The 21,688-nt window shown below is 37.5% G+C and overlaps 1 protein-coding gene across 2 annotated transcripts in view; it reads right to left on the reverse strand.

Moving 5' to 3' along the window:
• The window catches only part of IL1RAPL1 (interleukin 1 receptor accessory protein like 1), an 877,062-nt gene that overhangs the window by 416,918 nt on the left and 438,456 nt on the right, over positions 1-21,688 (reverse strand). For both annotated transcript variants that reach the window (XM_039335732.1, XM_039335731.1), the window contains exon 3: positions 21,384-21,663. In XM_039335732.1, coding sequence (XP_039191666.1) covers positions 21,384-21,663 — 280 coding nt within the window. The remainder of the gene's footprint in view (positions 1-21,383; positions 21,664-21,688) is intronic.

Raw genomic sequence — 21,688 nt, forward strand, 5'->3', positions numbered from 1 at the left:
CACCTGAAGCACTTGGACACAGCTGGAGCCTTTTCTTTGCCTTTTCTCTGCTTTCTTTCTTTGGATGGGTAGAGATGATCCACCTCATCTTCATGATCTTCCTCTGAGCTCTCTTGGACTCCCTCATGGTGCACAGAGACTGCTTCTGGGTTGTTCCTGATGGGCTTCAGGTTCTTGACCGCCCCACCTGCTGCCTCCTCTGCAGTGACCTCTCTCAAGGCATCTTGGAAACAAATATCTTCTTTTGCAAAGAGTCTCTGTTGCAAGTCTCTGTTCCTTAACCCGCACACAAACCGGTCTCTTAGCCTTTCTTCTAAATCTTTAAAATCACAGGGCTTAGCTGTTCTTCTCAAGGCTGCAATGTATTCTTTGGCTGATTAACCAACTCTTTGATCCCTCTGTTCAAACGTGTGTCTCCACGCAATGACAGACAACTTGGGCTGAAAATGTTCCTTCAATAACTTCTATAAGTCTGTATAAGTGACAGACTCAAGAGGAGCAGGGGCTGCCAAATTTTCTGCAATCTCAAATGCATTTTGACCACAGACACACAGCAAATTAGCGGCCTTCAAGCCATCTTCTCTAACTTGATTCACTCTAAAGTAATTTTCTACTCTAGAATGGACATAAGACGCCCATCTTTCTGGGTGAGTAACGTCGAATTCAAACAATCTCCCTATCTTCGCCATCTTTGCTTCTTATTCTAGGAAGGGGTCTATCAGCCAGCTTACCTCCAGCAATGCTGTACTGGCAGGCCAGATGCTGATTTAACGCCGTCTTCCTTTTCTCCAGGACTCCTTGGGTAAGCCTTACAAGTCTTCTTTCTTTATCTTGTAAGCAATCCTACCTTCGTCGCCAGTGTTGAGTCCTCAAGACAATGGTGAAAGAAGAGCACACATTCTGATAGTTGTAACAGCCTTTATTCTCTTCAGCTGTCTCAGAGACTCGCAGGCCTCTCTGCCTCTAAATAGAATCCCCGGGGAAAAAGGTAACAAAGAATGGCAAGCTTTCGCGCCTTGCGCATGCGCGCAGGCTGGAGCCACTCAGTCTGGTCCTGGGCAGCTTCCAACAGCCCGGGACCATTGCAACATCCCGAGCCTGCTTTTGCAGGCTCAGGACACAACACAGATGTCTTCTTGTTTTAGCTGGGAGCTAGAATGACCTTTATGCCTTGTGCGATGCTTCTGGGTATATGTAACTTGGCATTCAGTCCCTATATTTGTCACTCATCCCTCCTAGGAAAAGCTCTCCCTTGGCACAATGAGATAGTTCAGGAGGACTGGGTGGGGGAAATGGGGCTCAGTTATTCAAACTTTATATCTAATACAATACAATCAAAGGGGAAAATAGGTATGTATCCTTATAGTTTTATCTGTCTCCGTGTCATTCAATGATTTTTCCCAAAGCTAATATATTTAATTATTTTTTTTAATCTTAGTAGATGTGTTGTAATGTTTTTCCCTCTTGGTTTTGCAGATATTAATTATTTCTTGCACTACTTTTTACAACATTAATGTTACAGAATTGCTCACAAAGTTATTTTTTTCAATACTGTTGGAACTATGAGCAGTTGTTAAAAAGGGCAGTCACTAAATAAGAACTGCTGCATAAGATCAGGAAATATTAATTTGGTCACTAATAATGAAATTTCTTTGATTCCTAGTGAGGACTTAACAAGTGATAAAAATTTGTCAGGTGTGCAGAAGCCTCTTTTTCCCACTTTTATCTAAGCTTCATACTTGAAGGGAGTGAGATATTGAGGTGGTGAGAAAATCTCTGACTAGCTAAACACTTTAGAGAAAATCTGCAGAAATGCTGACAATTTCTTCCTTCATTAAAGGGAGACTTTCGCAAAATCTCCATCTTTCTATCTTTCATTCTTACCAAAAAATTGTAAAAGGCAAAGTATATTTTCTTCTCCAAAAGATTGTTCTCCAAAGCTTTGTTTAAACCACAGATTATATTTTTCTCTCCTCCAAATCTCCAGGCAAGTACATATCTCTTGAAAAAAAGGAGTAATTTTGTTTTTCTTCTTAAAGAAGAAAAGTCAGAAAAGAGTTTGTATTTCCATTGGAAAATGAAATGAAATGGGAACATATTAGAAGAAGTGAACAAGAAAGGGAACAAAATTGCATCATTTCTTTGCTAGAATAAAATAAAATAGAAGTGATATTGCAGAAAAACCCATCTTGGGAAGCTATTTCAGAAATGATTGACATTGTATATATATGGAAGGTCTGGCAAGGGACTTTTTATAGATTCATACTGAGGCCCATTAAAATTAATATAGTAATTAATATACATGATAGCAGTGTTCCAATATCTCAGGAGTTGCCACAAAAAAGAGGGAGTCAACTTATTCTCCAAAATACCAGAAGGCAAAACAAGAAGCAATGGATGGAAACTAATCAAGGAGAGAAGCAACCTGAAACTAAGGAGAAATTTCCTGACAGTTAGTACAATTAATCAGTGGAACTACTTGTCTCCAAAAGTTGTGAATGCTCCAACATAGAAGGTTTTTAAGAAGAGATTGGACAACCATTTATCTGAAATGGTATAGGGTTTCCTGACTGAGCAGGGGGTTGGACTAGAAGACCTCCCAGGTCCCTTCCAACTCTGTCATTCTGTTAATCTTATATTACAGTATTTGACTTCCGGTGGTTAAAGCGGTGGAGATGGCGGCTACTTTGTAGCCGTCCTCCTGAGAAGGTGTCAGATCCGCGGAGCACAGCGTTTATCAGCTGGCCCGCGGCTCGCAATCCCCTTCCCGGGCGAAGGGAAGGGGTAGAGATCGCATGAATAGAGGTAGAACCTCTTAACTCTCCCTGGATTTTTATTTTTAGGGGGGTAGAAAGAGGGTTCCCTCGGAGTTCATTGCCTTCTCCGCCTCTCAGCTGTCTTTGTTTCTTCGGAAACAAAGCGAGACGCCGCTACCATCTCCGTACTTAAAGAAACCGTGAGTAATCTTAAACCGGACAGAACTGTTTAAAGGATTTTATTTATAGTTTAGCTTCATTTTATTTTTTTTTAGTTTATTTAGTTTATTTAGTATATGCTGATTTTTTTTTATTTTTTTAAGCTTTCTCTTTTTTTTCGGGCGGAAAAGTGAGAGTGAAAGTAAAATGGCGTTTTGAAAGTTTTTTTTTCCTTTAAAAGACGGATCGGCTGAATTGTTGTTTAATACTGCTTTTTTTTTACTTTTTTTACTTTTTTATTCTTGGGGACTTTTAGATTGATCTTATTTTATTCTATTTTATCTTATTTTTAATTTTTTTTTTGGATTACTTATTTTTATCGGTATTTTTAAGAAGAAAGGAAGATAAATTAAAATGGCTTCAAAACGACAACTAGCTACTGCAGCTCCTAAAGTAACTTCTTCTCCTGCTACTTCTACTGTGCAACAACAACTTAAAATAATACCCTCAGTGCAGCAACCTAAATCCACTCCACCTTCACCTCCCCCATCTGGTACATCAGCACAAGACATTAAAGAAATAATGGTAAGTGCTGTCTCACAGTTTAGGGAGGAAATGAAACAACTTTTGGACCAGAATAAATCTGAAACTAAGGAGGAAATGAAGAAAGAAATGAAGGAGCTTTTAGAACAGAATAATGCTATTTTGAGGGATGATATACTTCTAGCTCTATCTGGAATGGCCTCAGTGGTTGTGAAGCTGGACTCCAGAGTAGAGGAAATTGAAGAAACAGTTGAACTTTTGGATTATAAATTTCAAGATATGGAGAAAAAAGTGGAGACTTCACAAGATGATATTCTTATGTTCCAGTATAGACAGATGGAATATGCTTTGAGAATAAGGGGTCTGAAAGAAGATAAAACTCAAGATTTGATGGAAATGGTGATTAATGACTTGGCTGTTATTTTGAATATTGATAAAGAAGAGTTACGTGGGGATGTGGAAAGAATTTATAGAGTTAATTCTTGGATTGCAAAACAGAGGAATTTGCCTAGAGATGTGGTGATATATTTTGCTAAGAAGTCTTTGCGAAATCAGATTCTACAAACTTTTTATAATAAAAGATTTCAGATTGCTGCCCAAGATATTATTATTTTAAAGGAAATTCCACCTAAAATTTTAAGAAGCAGAAAAGATTTTGCTTTTTTAGTAAATGAACTTAAAGCAAGACAAATGCCATTTAGATGGGAGATTCCGATGGGCATTGTTTTGAGCCATGCGGGGACACGTTATAGACTTAATACAGTTGCTAAAGCTAAGGAATTTTATAAAACGGTCCTGGGAGCAGGCTCTCCTTTGCCCATGATGCATAAAGTCTTGAGTGACAAAGAGATGGAACAGAAATCTGAAGGTACAGGGATGATGACTGCTGGACAGGTGGTATGGATGTCTCAACCAGAGGTTAAAGAACAGAGAATGACCCGTGCAGCACATAAACGTAAAGAAAAAGAACAACAGAAAAAAGAAAAAGAAAAAGAAATTGAAGAATCTACTCAGCAAATTGCTTCAGTGCCGGTGGGAGGAGCAAGACCCAAAAGCTCTGCTACATATTCATCAGCAGCAGAATTTGAGCGGATCTTCTCCAGGCTGAAGGCCAAGGGAGATGGCAAAGCTCCTGTCCTGGAATGTTAATGGATTAAACATTCCTCAAAAGAGAAAAAAAATTTACCACTATTTGAAACAACATAACAATGATATTATTTGCTTGCAAGAAACTCATATTACAGCTAAAGATCAAAAATATTTAAATAATCCTCGCTTGGGATCTCATTTTGTATCTCCCGCCCCTGGGAAGAAAGGGGGTGTGGTAATCTATGTTAAACAGAATTTATCCGCTACCTTGTTAGAATCAGACCTTACGGAAGATATGTTATGCTTGAACTTGGTTTATATGGCAAGAAAATTCTTATTGTGGGGTTGTATGCACCAAACCAGCAACAGGAGCAATTTTATAGGTTACTACATCAGAAAATAACTTTGTTGGACTATAGATCTGTGATTTTAATGGGAGACTGGAATGGTGTCTTAGATATACAAATGGACAAAAAAGGCTCTTCTACCTTTTTTAAACAGGCTAAATTACCTAAAGCCTTTTTTGATATGAAAGAAGATTGGGAATTGAGAGACTATTGGCGTGAACGTAATCAAGAAGAAAAGGATTTTACGTTTTTCTCAGATAGACACCAATCTTTCTCAAGAATTGATTTCTTTTTGATCACAACAGATTTATACAACAGGGTGAAGAATGTAAAAATTTTTCCTAGGACATTGTCCGATCATAGTCCAGTTTGGATGGAACTGTTTGTAGAGAAGGAAGATAGGAGATCCTGGAGGGTGAATGAGAATTTATTTAAACAAGAAAAAAATGTTCATAAATTAAAGGAATGTTTAAAGGAATATTTTACTTTAAATATGAACAAGGGAACATCAATGTCAATGGTCTGGGATGCAAGTAAAGCTTTTATGCGTGGTATTTTGATAAAAATGAATAATTTGCATAGACAGAAACAGACTCAGAAACGGAAAGACTTGGAAGAGGAGATTAAATTAAAAGAGAAACTTTTAATTTCAAATCCCTTAGATGAAAAGGTTAAAGGAGCTTTAAAATTGCTAAAAACACAATTTAACATGCTGATGGCTGATCAAGCTGCAACTAATTTGCTATTTATGAAACAAAATACATTTTGTAATGCTAATAAACCAGGGAGATGGTTGGCTTATCAGTTAAGAAAAAAACAGAAACAGAGGAATATAGATAAAATAAATTATAATGGTAAATTGGTTTATCAGAAAGAATTGATTAAGAAATCTTTTTTAGAATACTATCAAAAATTATATAAGGGTACTAATATTCAAATTACAGATATAAATAATTATTTAGGCAAAGTTAACTTTCCTAAATTAACAGAAGATCAGCAAAAAAAGATTAACGGTTTAATTACTAAGGAAGAAATTGTTACAGCTATTAAACAATTGAAATTGGGCAAAGCGCCGGGTACGGATGGGTTGACATCTATTTATTATAAAGCTTTAGTAGAAGAGATGATCAACCGTTGTGTGAACTGTTTAATAATTTATTACAGGGGTTAGAGATCCCTCCATCCTGGCGTAATGCATTTATATCATTGATTCCAAAAGATAGTCAAGATCTTACTTTGCCTAAAAATTATAGGCCTATATCTCTTTTAAATGTGGATTATAAAATTTTTGCAAAAATTTTAGCTAACAGGCTTATGGGGATCTTGCAGCAGTTTATACATAGGGATCAATCGGGTTTTATAACTGGAAGGTATATGAAGAATAACGTTAGACAAATTATTAATTTATTAGAGTATTTAGAAAAGAATAACCAAGTCCCTGCAGGCCTGATATTTTTGGATGCTGAAAAAGCCTTTGATCAAGTGAATTGGCAGTTTATGCTGTGTTTAATCAAGGAGATGAATTTTGGACAAAATATATTACAAGTATTATCCAATATATATCAAAAACAGACTGCTCAAATTATTGTAAATGGGGGTTTGTCAGAGGCTTTTGTAATAGAAAAAGGAACAAGACAGGGATGCCCGTTGTCTCCGTTATTGTTTGTTTTAACACTGGAAATTTTGTTGATTAAAATTCGGGAGTCTCAAGAAATAAAAGGAATAGAAATTAATAAAAAAGAATATAAATTAAGAGCCTTTGCAGATGACTTGGTTGTTACTTTGTCTCAACCTGTTTCTTCGGTGGTGAAATTATTACAATTGATTCAACAATATGGACGTGTTTCTGGCTTTAAAATTAATAATAATAAGACCAAAATATTAGCTAAAAACATGACTAATGGTGATAAACAGGCTTTAGTTAACTTAACAGACTTTGAAATTGTTGATAAGGTAAAATATTTGGGGGTTACATTATCTGCTTCTAATGTAAAATTGTATAAAAATAATTATGAAAAGCTGTGGATGGAGGTACAGAAGGATTTAAAAAACTGGAATAATTTACAGTTATCCCTTATGGGCAGAATTGCAGTTATTAAAATGAATGTCCTGCCAAAGTTTATTTTTTTGTTTCAAATGTTACCTATTTTAAAGAACGAACGTAATTTAGATGAATGGCAAAAAGGTATTAATAAATTTGTTTGGGCAGGGAAAAAACCAAGGGTGAAACTTAAAATAATGCAAGATTTTCGTGAGAGAGGTGGACTCAAGGTACCAAATATGAAATTGTATTATGATGCTGTAGTATTGACATTGATTAGCGACTGGGTGAATTTAACAAATACAGAAATACTTCATTTGGAAGGTTGGGACCTATTTTTTGGATGGCATGCCTATTTAATATTTAATAAAAAAGTGGATTGGGTTTTTAAGTCTCACATTATAAGAAACTCTTTGCTAAGAGTGTGGAGAAAGTATTATAAAAGTGACTTCAAAATACCATTATGGGCTATACCTCGGCATGCCATAGAAGGTATAAGGAAAGGGGTAAATATGGACAAGGTCTCTTACGTACAGTTATTAAGATGGGATGGCCAAGACTGGCAGTTAAAATCTTTGGAAGAATTAACACATGAAAACTTAACTTATTCATGGTTCCAATATAGACAAATAGTGGATAGATGGAAGATGGATTGTAAAATGGGCTGGCTTAGAGAAGATGAAATTTTTTTAAAACAAGTAAGAGATCAAAGGCCAACCCATATTAAGAGAGTTTATGGGGTTTTAGTGGAATTAGATTCAGAACTTGAACTAGTTAAAGATTGTATGATTAAATGGGCACAGAATATTGGTGAAACGATTTCAATGGATACTTGGGAACTTATTTGGATAAGAAATGTTAAATTCACACAAGCGCAAAATTTAAGAGAGAATTTTTATAAGATGTTTTATAGATGGCACCTTGACCCAAAGAAAATGTCCATTATGTACCCTAATCTACAGCCGAAATGCTGGAGATGTGGATATTTGGATGCTACCTATTACCATATTTGGTGGACGTGTAAGCATATAAAAGCTTTTTGGATTAAGATATGGTGGAATATTCAAAGAATTTTTAAAAGGAGGGTAAAATTTACTCCGCAATTATTTTTACTAGGTATTGTTATTGACTGTGATGCTAAGGAGGTTATATTGATGTTAAATTTGATTACAGCCGCTAGGTTGTTAATAGGACAATATTGGAAGAAGGAATCTTTGCCTACTTTACAAGAATGGTTTCATAAAGTTTCGTATTTGGCAGAAATGGCAAAGATTTCGGCTTTCTTAAAGGAGCAATCTCAAGAAAATTTTTTGCGGTATGGGAAAAATGGATAAATTTTATACAACATAATTTGGATATGGAAAAATATTATTTAGCCTTTTTATAATTTGTAATGATTGTTTTTTCTTTCTTTCTTTCTTCTTTTTCTTTTTTATATATATACATTTTTTATGTATTATTATTCATATATTTTTTTTATATATATATATATGCTTTATTTTTCGTCTACTTTCTTCTTTCTTCTTTCTCTCTCTCTTTTCTCTTTTTATTTTTATTTTTTTTTTTCTTTTTTAGTATATATTATTCATTTTAAAGTTTATGTTATCTATATTATTATTATATATATTATTATTGTGATTTTTATTATTATTATTAATTATTTTATAAATTGCAAATGTTATTTTTAAAATATTTGTTAAATAATCCTATATTCAGTTCTGGGAAGTCGGGGGGGGGTGGGGTGGTTGGGGAGGGGGGGGTGGATTTTTATTTGTAAAACTTTTGAAAAATTTCAATAAAAAAAAAAAAAAAAAAAAATCTTATATTACAGTATTTGAAAGAAACTAGGAAGTTTCTTATTCAAAGGAATTATTCCAGTGCAACTAATACACTTTAAAAGCACAATCCTATCCATGCTGAACTTTATTGAATATTGATTTTTAAGGTATTTATTGTTGACATTTCCCATTTCTATAGATTTATTATCTATTTCTTTTTTCTAACTTTGTGCATTCGACATAACTAGTTTTAAATTTTCTCTGATGCTAAAGTCAAAAAGCAGAGTGTACTTTTATTTACATGTATTAAAAATTGTTAACACATATAACACATTCAAGAAAACCTGAGAATAATGGGGCTTGGAAAATAAATATTTATACATTTGGTTAAAAGAATCTTTATGTTAATTATCACTTGTTTTCTGTTTTTTTCTCTCAAGACAAACAAGAAAATATTTATTTTTATACTTTAAGAGAGAATGACTTATGAGATTGATATATTGGATTAATTATAAAATTGTTGATATTTAGCAAGTGCTATTTTATTTGTTTATTTATGACAGCATGCATCTCAGTTTACATGCCAGGTTATAGTTATGAACAATAGTTACAATAAATAATAATCAAATAAAATAGTTGACAGTTAAAAATACCCTATCTATAATGAAGGAAATCACAAATGTGGCATATTGTCTAACACAATCATCACTGCCATTTTTGTACTACAGAACCTTTGTACTATCATTCTTACTGAAACCAGACTAAAACAGATGTAGGAAATCAGTGTCATCAAAAGCCACTTGCAGTTGTTTTCACATATATAGTGTATAGAAAAATATATCTTAAATCCATAAAATAAATAATATTTTATTAGTCAATCTGATATATTGGACTAAGGTTGGAGAAACCCAAAAGCCAGTCCAACTCAGCAAGGAAACTCATTGAATGACTGTGAGATTCACTCCCTTTCAGTCTTATTTTATGTTATAGGCTGGTTGTTGCTGGAAAATTTGTAAAAGCATTATGTATACCAACTTCAACTAGAGCAAGAATGGTGGGATATGAAACTAGCAAATAAATAAAAATGCTGGTTTAAATTTATTTTATATACTTTAAAAAGTTATTTTGTAAACTATCCTAATCATCCTATGTTTGTAAAGAAATAGTTGCAAAAGTTTCTACAAGAACAAATTACACTTTTTCAGAAACTGCTTTTTTCCTTAGTTTATACGGTAAGGAAATTTTTACCTTTTTTTTGAACAGATGGAGCAGCTCTAAAAAGGAATTGCTAATTGCCTATTTAAAATTGCTTTATATGACTCAGTGAAACTGAATCCTGAAATTAGACAAACAGAAAAAACTACAATAAACTTTCATGCCCCTAACTTATGCAATTCTTTCTTTCTTTCTTTCTTTCTTTCTTTCTTTCTTTCTTTCTTTCTTTCTTTCTTTCTTCCTTCCTTCCTTCCTTCCTTCCTTCCTTCCTTCCTTCCTTTCTTTCCTCTCTCTCTCTCCTTCCTTCTTTTTTCATAATAAACTTGCTTTTCTCTCACAAGGATATTAACAATAGAAAGCAAAGAGGTTAAAAGGTTAGAAGCTAAAATACAGATGCCTCTTCAGTTTTACTTATAAGATATTGCATCCAAGATTCAAAGATTTGAGTGAAACTCTGAATGGATATTAGTTTTCTTCTAAAAAAATCTTAAAAGAACACAAATAAGGAGGAAAATACTTCATCCTCAATATGCTGAAGATAAGAAACAGATTTTTTTTTTCATGTTCACAAAGTTACAAGAAAGAAGAATTTTATGCAGGATGAATAGTTATGAACATAAACTTTGGATAATCCAATCTGTATCAGTTACCAGGACCAGAGATATAGTCTTCTGAGCTGCTGGACTTGTGCCGGAGCCCATCCTCAGGGAACTTCTCTCTCACTAGAATGTGTGCTTTGGGCTATTCTACATGTAGTATTTATATGGTGCCTAGTTGTATCCGGCTTTTTAGTTGTTGATTGGGGTGCTGAAGGCCGGTTATTAAGTCGTTGGCTATTGTATATATTAAACATCTAAATTGAGTCAGTTGGTGAAAAATTGCTGGAAAACCTATTCAAATTAGTTGAATATTGCTGAGTTGAATATTTTGCCCATCAAAGTGAAATAAATTTTGACTTTAAGAAGAAAAACTAATGACACATGTTTCATAAGGCTCTACCTCTGTAGCTCCCTCTGAGAGGATTTAAAGACATTTCCCATTTCTTTTTTGTACAATAAAAGACATTCATTTTCCATCTTGTGTATTATTATTGTTATTATTTCTACATTATGAGTTTGTCTAGCTATATTGTCAACCCATTAACTGATGGCAAAAAGTAACTTGGTACATATATGTGAAATATTATTCAAGTACTGTAGAATGAATTCATTTAGAAAGAGCAAAAAAAGCTGCAAAAACATTATATACTACTTCATATTTATTAAACTTCATCAAACAACAAAAAGAGTTCACTGGTAATGGGGCAGAGGGATAATATTAACAGCAGCAACAACAACAATTGAGAAGATAACAACAGACAGCATCACCTATGCAAAGAAGCTAAAGAAACAGTGGATCACCTCAATAGCTGCAGCAAGAAGATCGCACAGACTGACTATAAGCAACGGCATGACAAAATAGCAACAATGGTCCATTGCAAAAAATATCATTTCCCTGCAAGCAAAAACTGGTGGAACCATAAAATAAAGAAAGTCATAGAAAATGAAGAAACCATATTGCTCTGGAATTTTAGAATTCAAACAGATAGGTACTTGCTACATAACACCCCAGACTCAACAACTGTTGATGGAAAGACAAAAAAGTCTGGCTAATGGATGTGGCAGCACCTGGAAACAGCAGAATAGAACAGAAAGATCTGGAGAAGATAACAAAATACAAAAACCTGCAAATAGAACAACTGTGGCAAAAGAAAGTAAAGGTAGTACCAAAAGTCACAGGCAATCCTTTGGTGCAATCCCAAAACAACTGGACTATCACTTAAACATTGACAAATTCACCATCGGTCAATTGCAAAAAGTATCTTTACTCGGAACAACTTATATATTGCAACAATACCTCTTAACACTATCAAACATTCAGGATTCAAGAGGCAGACAAAAATGCCAAATCCAGGCTGAACATCTGGCTGACTGTGTGATGAACAATACTAAAACATCTGGAGGACCACTTGAATACCACCTGCACTGCAAAACCACCATCAGTCAATTGGAAAAGCTCTATCACACAGAACTCTCTAAGCCACTAGAAAAAATATTGTGGAAAATTAATATGAGCAGTCCTACAGGACCTTTAATTATTCCAGCTTTTTTCTTTATAGGTACCTAACAATAGCAAAATAAGATGGGAAGAAGAACACAAAGTAGCTTTTCCTTTTCACTATGAAGGATGATGATGAATCCAACAACAATAAATCTATTTTTCTCTGTATTCTTCAAACCTTGGATTAAGGTTACCTGATACCTGATTCTAAATAGCCACTTCAAGAAAGATTTAAAGGAAGTGGAACAAATTCAGAGATGGACAGTTAGGATGATCATGATGATATATCATTCCTATGAAACTAGATTGAGAGAATTGTGAATATTAAAATAGGAAAATTGTAGGAGTTATAACAGTTTTAGCCATTGAAAAGATTTCATATAAAAGATTTAAAACTTGTTATAACAGTTTTAGAATGATGATAATTTAAATTAAAAGAATGCAAAGCCAGACGGATTATAAAAGAATAAAAAAATCTTAATACTTAAGCAATTAGAGATGTGTAATTATTATTGATGACATTACAAACAATCTTCTTTGAAGGTTAAAAATAGATGTTCCAATGCACAATACTATTCATATGAATGGGAGCTATATTTTAATTTTGTAATAAAAGTGCTAGTTAACATCAGCATAGACATGGCTTCATCAATAACGATCTTGAAACAATGATAGCTGAAAACTGATTTAGATCCTGGAATCTGGATTCTTAACATATTTCATTTGAAGGCCACATATTCTTTTGCCTTTATTTCCTGATAGTTTTTCTGCACGATTACACAAGAATCCATCAAATTAAAAACAAAAAGAGCCTTAAAAAATTGACAGTTTCTCGCATGTTTTTCTATCTTATCTAGCTGCATAACACCCTGGCCTAGTTGAAATGTCTCAATCTATTTTTAAGGCAACATTAATAGAGTCCAGTACACCAAATAATAAGTTCAGTAATTACATCTGTTTACCATATGTATGTATGTATGTGGACGATACGTTTGTAGTCATCAAGAAGCAACACAAGACTGACTTTATGGGCATTTTGAATTCGGTATACCCGGACATCCAGTTTACCATGGAAGAGGAAAATCAGGGCACACTAGCATTTCTGGACGTATTGGTGCAACGCCAACTGGATGGATTTTTGACCACCAGGGTATACCGAAAAGCAACTTGCACGGATAGGATCCTCCATTTTGAGAGCAACCATCCGATAGCCCATAAAGTCAGTTGTGTTAAGACTCTATTCAAATGGGTGGAGTCACATTGCAGCACTGTCAAAGCTAAGAGGGAGGAAAGAAACCACCTCTTCCAAGTGTGTAAGCGCAATGGGTACCCGGCAAGATTCATTAATCAGTTTAGTATACCATCTGAACCCCGGAGTAACCCCACACCTAATGAGTTGACACCACAGACAACACGTATTACCCTCCCCTACATCTGCAATGTATCAGAGGCTATGGCGAGAATTTTGGCGCCATATAATATACAGATAGCACATAGACCCAGTCAAACGCTACGGGCAGCCATTATGCGCCCCAAGGACCCGCTCCCCAACATGGAGTGATCGGCAGCCATATATAAGATCGAATGTATGGACTGCCCGTGCAACTATGTTGGGGAGACTTCCAAACGAGTGAAGACCAGGGTCCACGAACACAGACTAGCTGTGAAAAGGGGCGAACAGCACTCCAGATATGGACTCATATGGCGGAATTGGGCCACCGCTTTAATTTTAATGAAGTAGACGTCTTGGCAAGTGACAGTACTAAGGGAGGCCGACTGCTTAAGGAAGCATGGCTATCCAATGGCAGCTCTATCAACCGGCATATTGACCTCTGTCCGGCACACTTGGCACTTAGATCATGGAGTGCGACCAACCACCCATCTCGCTACCACTGGCCCGATAGTAAACCCAGTGAGAGAACCATAGAGGATGTGCCAACCCCCCAACCAACTCGATGCAATTCAGAAGAGGAGGGACAACGATTGAGAATTCCCACTACCCCCGCAATGTTAACACGCTTGCAAAAAACTAAGAGAGCGATAGAAATTAGAGCCCAGAACCCCTGCATCACGAACATCGGAGATATCCCAATTAGCGTGCAAGGAGATACGATAGACAAAGATGGGGAGAGATCATTAGACCTGACACCTCACCGACGCTCAGAAAGAAACAGGATGACTCATTTGAGGGGAAAGAAGCGATCCCTCCACTCCGCATCGTCAGCCGGCTCAAAAACATATGGAATGCGGGGCGACACCGGGCATGACAGCAAGCTTGCGGACGCTCCGGAAAGTAAGGAGAAAAATGAGTCCAGACGGAGAGGTGCGCGAGAGGGCGGAGCTAACGAGATCAGCTCGCTGCGTCTTGTGCCGGCAACACCCATGGACTCCAAAGACTCCTGTCATGCACGCGCAGGAGCGAGAGGCGTCGGAATGAGGAGGAGAGTAGGGAAGGAGCGTTGTGACGCTCAGGAAGATCGCAACTCCACTCCCCCCCCAGATCAAGACCTCGGATTGTGGTATGCGCGATGGGAGCACAGAGGATAAAAAGGAAGGGAAGGGTGTGATGGCCAAAGATAATTATAACCATGAGATCACCCTCATAGAAAAACAATCCATTGAGCCACCCCAGCCAGTCTGGAACATTGTGCACGACCATTCTAATGACAGTTGGGCATGAGGGAGGGGCGTTAAGGATGAAAAGAAAGATACTCAGAGAGAAAGTGACTGGGTGAAGCGTGATTGGAGAAAGGAAAAGGACAAATGCAAACTACCACTTGAGCCCGAAAGGGGGAATGGATTGAGGGATAGAGACAATCGAAGAGGCAAGGGGTTTACATCACCTGCCTTCGAATCCAAAGAAAAGAAGGTATATGAAGATACACACACAGCCAGGAAGGACAGAAAGAAATGAACCACCGGAGCACAATTTAACCAATTGGGTCCGGTGACGAGATCGAGGAGCCGAGTGCAGACTCCGACCTGCCTATAAAATGACTCTCTCACACCCTGGCGGTCTAGCCCTGATGATGCCGGCAGGTGACGGCGAAAGCTTGGCATTTTTAAATTAAACTTTTATAGTTTTAATCAATACCTTGGTGTTCATTTTATTTTGGATATGAATATTCCCAGGGTTCATATTTTAGTGTTATTAACTATATATATATATTCAATGATGCAATCTTCGATCTCCGGGAAGAGTATACTCCAGTTATTTATTGTTAAAACAACATTTAAAACAATAAAAACAGTTATATACAAGATTAAAACAACTTAGCTTTCGCTGGTCCTCTGCCAGCGTCCTCAGAGTGGGGCTTAGAGGGTGGGAAGTTCTTTTTATCCCCTTGCTGATCCAATTGCCTACTCATTGCCCTCGTGACAGGGCCACTCTTCCTGATTGCCTGTGACTGCTTTAACTGTTCCGCCCTCTCTTTTTTGCACTCTACCATTGTATTTTTCTGCTCCGTCATCCTTGTGCTGTCATTAAAAATGCAAATCCTGGGCATATCAATAAAAATGTAAGAAAAACGAACACCAGGATAAAAATAAACAGGACCGTTTAATATAAACAAGCCTGTGAGTAAAAAAGTTACTTACTGAGCTTTCATCCAAACTACTGACATTATCAGAGTTAAAATGCTAGATGATTAGGGAACTTGCCTATATACTTGCCTGTTTCTGCGCCCGGCTCCTTGAGCGCGTCATCAGCCCATTAGCTATGTTACTCTGCAATGTGTTAAATTGATTCTCATCCGGCAGCCTGTTGGTGGATCTGATGATTGTAGCTCCCTCTCCCTGATCCTGCAAAGAACATCTATTCAGATGTTCCTGCTTCATACTCCCCCTCCTTTTTGTTTCTCCTTCCAAGCCGTTCATCATCTTCTCCCATAGCAGCTCTTGCCGCCTCATCTGCAGCCCTATCACTCCAGTCCTGCCAGTTGCTATTTCGTTGTAATATCACCCAGCCCCCCTCCACTTTTGCCAGTTTGCTGTCCTCCCTAGGGATCGCAGCTTCCCCATTTGTAGAGCCATAGTCTTGCTTTTGCACCGTATGGGATGGCCATCTACTCCGTGGATTGCCACATTGTTTCTCCTATCTTCTGAGAGTTTGGTATGCTGGTAGGAGGTCTATGTGCTGGTTGATGGAATTTTCATCCAAAAGCCAAGCTTCTTTAAGAAGGTGGCCACTCTTAGTGGTCTCACGAGATATGGTCTGTGCGTTTTCCAGATCGAATGTATGGTTCAAATTGGCCATGTGAGCCCACACTTGCAAGCGCTGCTCCTGCCTTTTGATTGCCAGTTCATGTTCGTGGACCCTAGTCCTGAGCCTTTTAGCTGTTTTCCCAACATAATTGCAGGGGCAGTTCCTGCAATTAATTCTATAGACTATGGAAGACTGTTCACCGTTGGGGAGCGGCTCTTTGGGATGCATAACCTGTCTTGCAGCAAATCATATTCCCCCTAATATTTCTTTTTCTTCTACCTTCTACCTTCCTCTCTAGAGCAAAATATAAACTTATCATCTTATCTTCTTCACAAAGACTTTTGTTTATTTATTTGTTAATGTTATGCTATTAACTACATACTGTAGATAAGTAGCAATGTGGCCATTATTAATAATAATGTTATTCATAAATTAGCAATTGGGCTATTTCATTAAACATTTCCTTTCCTTCTAGATGTGCTAAGATTGGCAGCTATAACAAAGCCATCTAAACTAATAATAGACATGACAAGACTAGTGGTGGGATTCAGCTGGTTCGCACTGGTTTGGCCAAACTGATACCTACTTTTTTCTTGAGTTCAGTGAACTGGTTGTTAAAAGGACACTTGAAAAAAGCAGAGTCCATGTGTGCATCTGCCTCATGCTTGCCCCACGTCCAGCATGCTCTCCACAGTGCACTGCAGCTGACCCAAGGTGGCCAGCCATGCACCGAAGTGCACCAAAACCAGCCAAGTTTGTGTGCGTGCCTGCCTTGCCTGTGTCAGCCATGGTCTCCCTTGCACGCTGCAGCTGATCTGAGAAGTGGAGAGCACAGCTGACGGGTGTGCTCATAGCAGGAATGCACACAGACTCTGCTGTTTTCAGCGGTGCTTCGGTGCCTAGCAGGCTACCTTGGATCAACTACAGCACCATGGAGAGCATGCCTGAAGAGGGCAAGGCAGGCATGCTCACAGATTCTGCTGTTTTCGATGGTGCTTCAGTGCCTGGCTGGATGTTTCAGATCAGCTGCAGTGCACCATGGAAAGCATGGTTGAACCAAGCAACGCAGGTGCACACACAGACTCAACTCTTTTGGGGGTATGCCTGCCCGCCATCTCAGTTCAGCTGCAGTGTGCTGTGGAGAATATGGTGAACATGGAGTGAGTGCGAGGCAGACGTGCACATGGACTCTGCTTTTTTCGGTGCTCTCCTGAAACACAGCATGGCAATTGGTTGGTGGACACATCACAAGTGGGGATTCACCATCCCCCAAATCCTGCCACTGCCAAAGTGGATCCCGAGCTGCAATGTGTGCTGCAATGGAGAGATGGGGAGTGGAGCAGCCAATGCAAGGGAAGGAGGAGTTGGGAGAAGAAAGAGAAAAAGTGGCCGAGTGAGAAGCACCACCGAAAACAATGGAGTCCATATGTCTACCTGATGCATGTTTGTCTGGCATTAGCCATGCTTTTCATGGTGCACTGCAGTTGATCCAAGGTGTGGAAAGCATGGCTGATATGGGGCAAGTGTATAGCAGGCGCACACACAAACTCTGCTGTTTTCAATGGTGCTTCGGTGCCTGGTGGGCCAGGATGGCCCTGCTTCTCAATCCTCTTTCCTCTCCCAGTTACTCTTTCCCTCGCACCAGCTGCTCCACTTCCATTGCAGCACATATTGCAGTCCAGGATCCACTTTGGCAAACTTTGTTTGTGGGACTGCACACAGTGGCAGAGGAATATGATGGATGAATGCATTGGGGGCCACAGAACAAGTGGGGTGGAGTGGGACAGATCCCCGATCACCTGCCCACCCACCCTCTTCCCTTTCATTCCCCTTCTGAGCCCTCTTCGCAGCTCTGCCCACACAGCCACCAAAGCGGCAGGTGGAGTGCTGGAGCTGGAAAGCTTTCAAGCTCTATCGCATTTCTCTGACGCTGCAGAGCTGGAGAGCTTGCCCCACCCACCACTGCCCAGATGCCCTCCCTTCCCAAAGCAATTCTTTGCTAATCTTCTTTCCAGCTCTGTCGTGTTCCTCTGCTGCGGGGTGCAGTCGCACAAACAAAAGAAGTTTGTGTGACTAAAAAAAAAAATTCAATCAATCAATCAATTCCAACTTCTCAAATTCTTTTTCCATGAGAAGTTGGAATTGGTTGATTGAACTTTTTTTTCTTAGTTACACAAACTTCTTTTGTTTGTGGGACTGCACACGGTGGTGGAGGAACACGACAGAGGAACATGCCAGAGCTGGAAAGAAAGTTAGCATAGACATGCTTTGGGAAGGGAGGGCATCTGGGCGATGGTAGGTGGGGCAAGTTCTCCAGTTCTGCAGCGGCATAGAAATGTGACAGAGCTGGAAAGCACCCACTATCGCCCAGATGCCAGCTCTGGCACTCCACCTGCCACTTTGATGGCTGTGTGGGCAGAGCTGCAGGTGGCCAAAAGAGACAGCAGTCTGGCTTGGAAGGGATGTGAAAGGGCAAACCTCCTAATGTTGCCAGGCACTGAAATGGGCCCTTCACGCTCTAGCAGCTGCCCAGGCCCGCCAGAGGGAAGGTCGGCATCTACCGGTATCTGCACTTATGGTAAACACAGCAGCATTCTGGCTCTGGCAGGGAAGGGGCAACTGGTATGGGCACTGCAGGCAGGACACTGACTTGCTTCAGTACCCTTCATGACCTCTGGTGCTCTACCAGCGCTTTGGCCTTGGTCTGCCATCACATGCCCTGCCCCTGCGCACTCGCCACCTGCTGTAATGTAAGACATCCCCCCAAAATAAGACCTAATGAATCTTTTGGTCCAAAAAATATAAGATCCAATCCAACATAATCTAGTTTTGTGTATCTCTTTTATTGTTCTTATTTAAGTATTAAATGCATTAAATAATAAACTACCTTTCAGTATATGGTTTTTTATACTTAAAACCATCATTAGGGCAGAAAATTGATTGTTAAATTATTTGAATTCTACCACTGGACAAGACCATTAGATTTTTACCATTTGCGATTTCATAATGTATTAATTGAAAAAAAAAATCTTGACTGCCAGCTTAGATTTGGAAAATGAGGATGGTTAAGCTTGCAAAGAGTCCTGTGTGTAATATTTTTCTGCTACTTGTTAATAAATATAGCTTGCTCAATATGTTAATTTTCTTAATTATGTCCTGCATTGAAACAATTGATAATCTGTTACCTCACACATATTTCACAGTTTGGAAGTACAATTTACATGTGAAAAGGAGCCTAGAGGAGGCCTTTCATAGTGTGTAATGATTAAAAATGCTCAGTATATCTCTAAACATAGTGCTGAATAAATGATTGAAACTATACAGCATTTTCAACAAACTAAAATCACAGATATACTGCAGATAAATTCCCTATAAATGTTAGCTGGTGTATCTCTGTCTCCTAATATCTTAGGATATAGGTCCAAACCTAAGTAATTATTTACATTTAGATTATGTTCATGTGTTGTATTTCTATCTAAAAGTAAATACAAAATAAATATTTATTCCATGGATAATAAAGTGCATAATGAGGCAAAAATGAGGCCTGATGCTTAAAGGGAGAAAATAACATTTTAAAAATTATTACTACCAAAAGCTAAATATTCGAGAGATACAACATAATATGATTTTATTTCTGTTTGTATTTTATTGTGGTTATGAAACCAGACAATTTAAATAATGGATATTATACTTCTAGGTCTCTAATTTGTTGTGGATCCTGCAATATGGAGGTAACTGCATCTTATCTACAATATGTGTCAATGAAGAGCTATCACAGTTTTTTATGGTCTTTCTGCAAAAAGCAATAAGCAAAATGTTTCAAGCCATTAGTAATAAACTGTGCATTTTCTCTGCAAGACTTTTCCTGCATTTTTATGTGCATCATTTAACCTCTCTCTAAATTAATTCTGTGTTCTCTGATAATTTTCAAAATCTAAGAGGGAGCCCAGATGGTGTCCGTTTTCTCCACAGGGAGAAAAGTATATCTCAGTATGAATAATTTTTGTGTTAGAGAATAAACCGAAGTAGATGAATATGTATTTCAAAAGCAGAAACTATAAAAATGATATATTAGTTTGGGAATATATGCATGTGTATTAAAGGTTAACTCTCAAGTTTCTGAACATTCTCGCTTCACTTCAAAAGATCTATTTGTGCAATTTATTAGAGAACATATTTTGCCAAACAATACATTTTGCATAAAATCATTCTCAGCTCTTCCATTATCACTGTTCATATTAACTCTTCACATATAACTGTCACAAACTTATCTATTCATACTTTTATACATACCCACAACAGCATAGATGGCACCAATTCATATTTAAATATACATTTTAGTCTCTCCTTTTGTAGAGACTATACTTAACTTCATGTTTTCATCAACTCATTCCACAAGATCCAAGACTCCTTATTCAAATCTGGTAAAACCTTTGTCTTTCTTTTAGATTCACATACACACAACACATATTTTTTCTCCTCTTTCATTTCATTTATTCATGTTCTTTACCATTTACTCTTAGATTGCAAGCTGAAGTCTTCCAACTGCTATGGTTGTGACAAGATGAGACTGTAAATACTGACTTCCATCATTCATCATGGATTTCATAAATGAAAGCTTTCACATAAAGCTTTTTATAAGATAGAAAATGAATAGACTAGGTTAGCTTTAATCACACCAATGACTTATGAAGAATTGTCTGTTAATACTAAGAACACAACTGATCAATTTTGACCTTTTCAGGCCACAAGTCATAACAGAAGTCCAGTTTTGTTATAGGGAAATTCATCTATGCTATGCAAACAAGGATTTTTAATATATAAACTACTTTGAAAACCATTGTATTGTGAACCATACCCTACCAGCTAAGAGATACAGTATGCAACATACCAATGCACACTTCTGTTAACAAGAAGAATCTCAAAGAGAGGGTAATCAAAACAACTCATTAGGGAATGCTTTCTAGAATATAAATGTAGTTGAATACAGACCAAATACATTTGTAAACTATTTTTTCCATTTAACATAAACATCATAAAGATAGTTTCTGTTTAAAATCTGTTTGCAAACAAAATGATTTAGACAGAAGAATAAATAATAAATAAATACTGTTTATGTACTTCTTGCTGATGAAAAAGGTTAAAACATACCTTATGACACATGCATAAAGCCCACTGTCTTGTGCCAGTGTTGGACGAAACCAAATAGCATCTTCCTCTTTGCTCATTCTATTTCCATCAAAAGCGATAGGTTCCTCAAAATCTCCAGGTCCGGAACTCTTGTACCACATTAAACTGAGTCCAGCACTTTGTGCGATGGTATAATTTGCTCTTATATATCCGTAAAACAATGCACATTTTATACGAACAGGTTCTCCCACTAAGACTTGATACTTTTTGTAATCCACTGACCAGTCAGTACATCCATCTGCTGAAAAAGGAGAGGGGGGGGAAAG

The sequence above is a fragment of the Crotalus tigris genome, unplaced genomic scaffold, assembly GCF_016545835.1.
Source record: "Crotalus tigris isolate CLP2741 ecotype Arizona unplaced genomic scaffold, ASM1654583v1 scf7180000017658.5313226, whole genome shotgun sequence".
In the NCBI taxonomy this organism is placed as follows: Eukaryota; Metazoa; Chordata; class Lepidosauria; order Squamata; family Viperidae; genus Crotalus; species Crotalus tigris.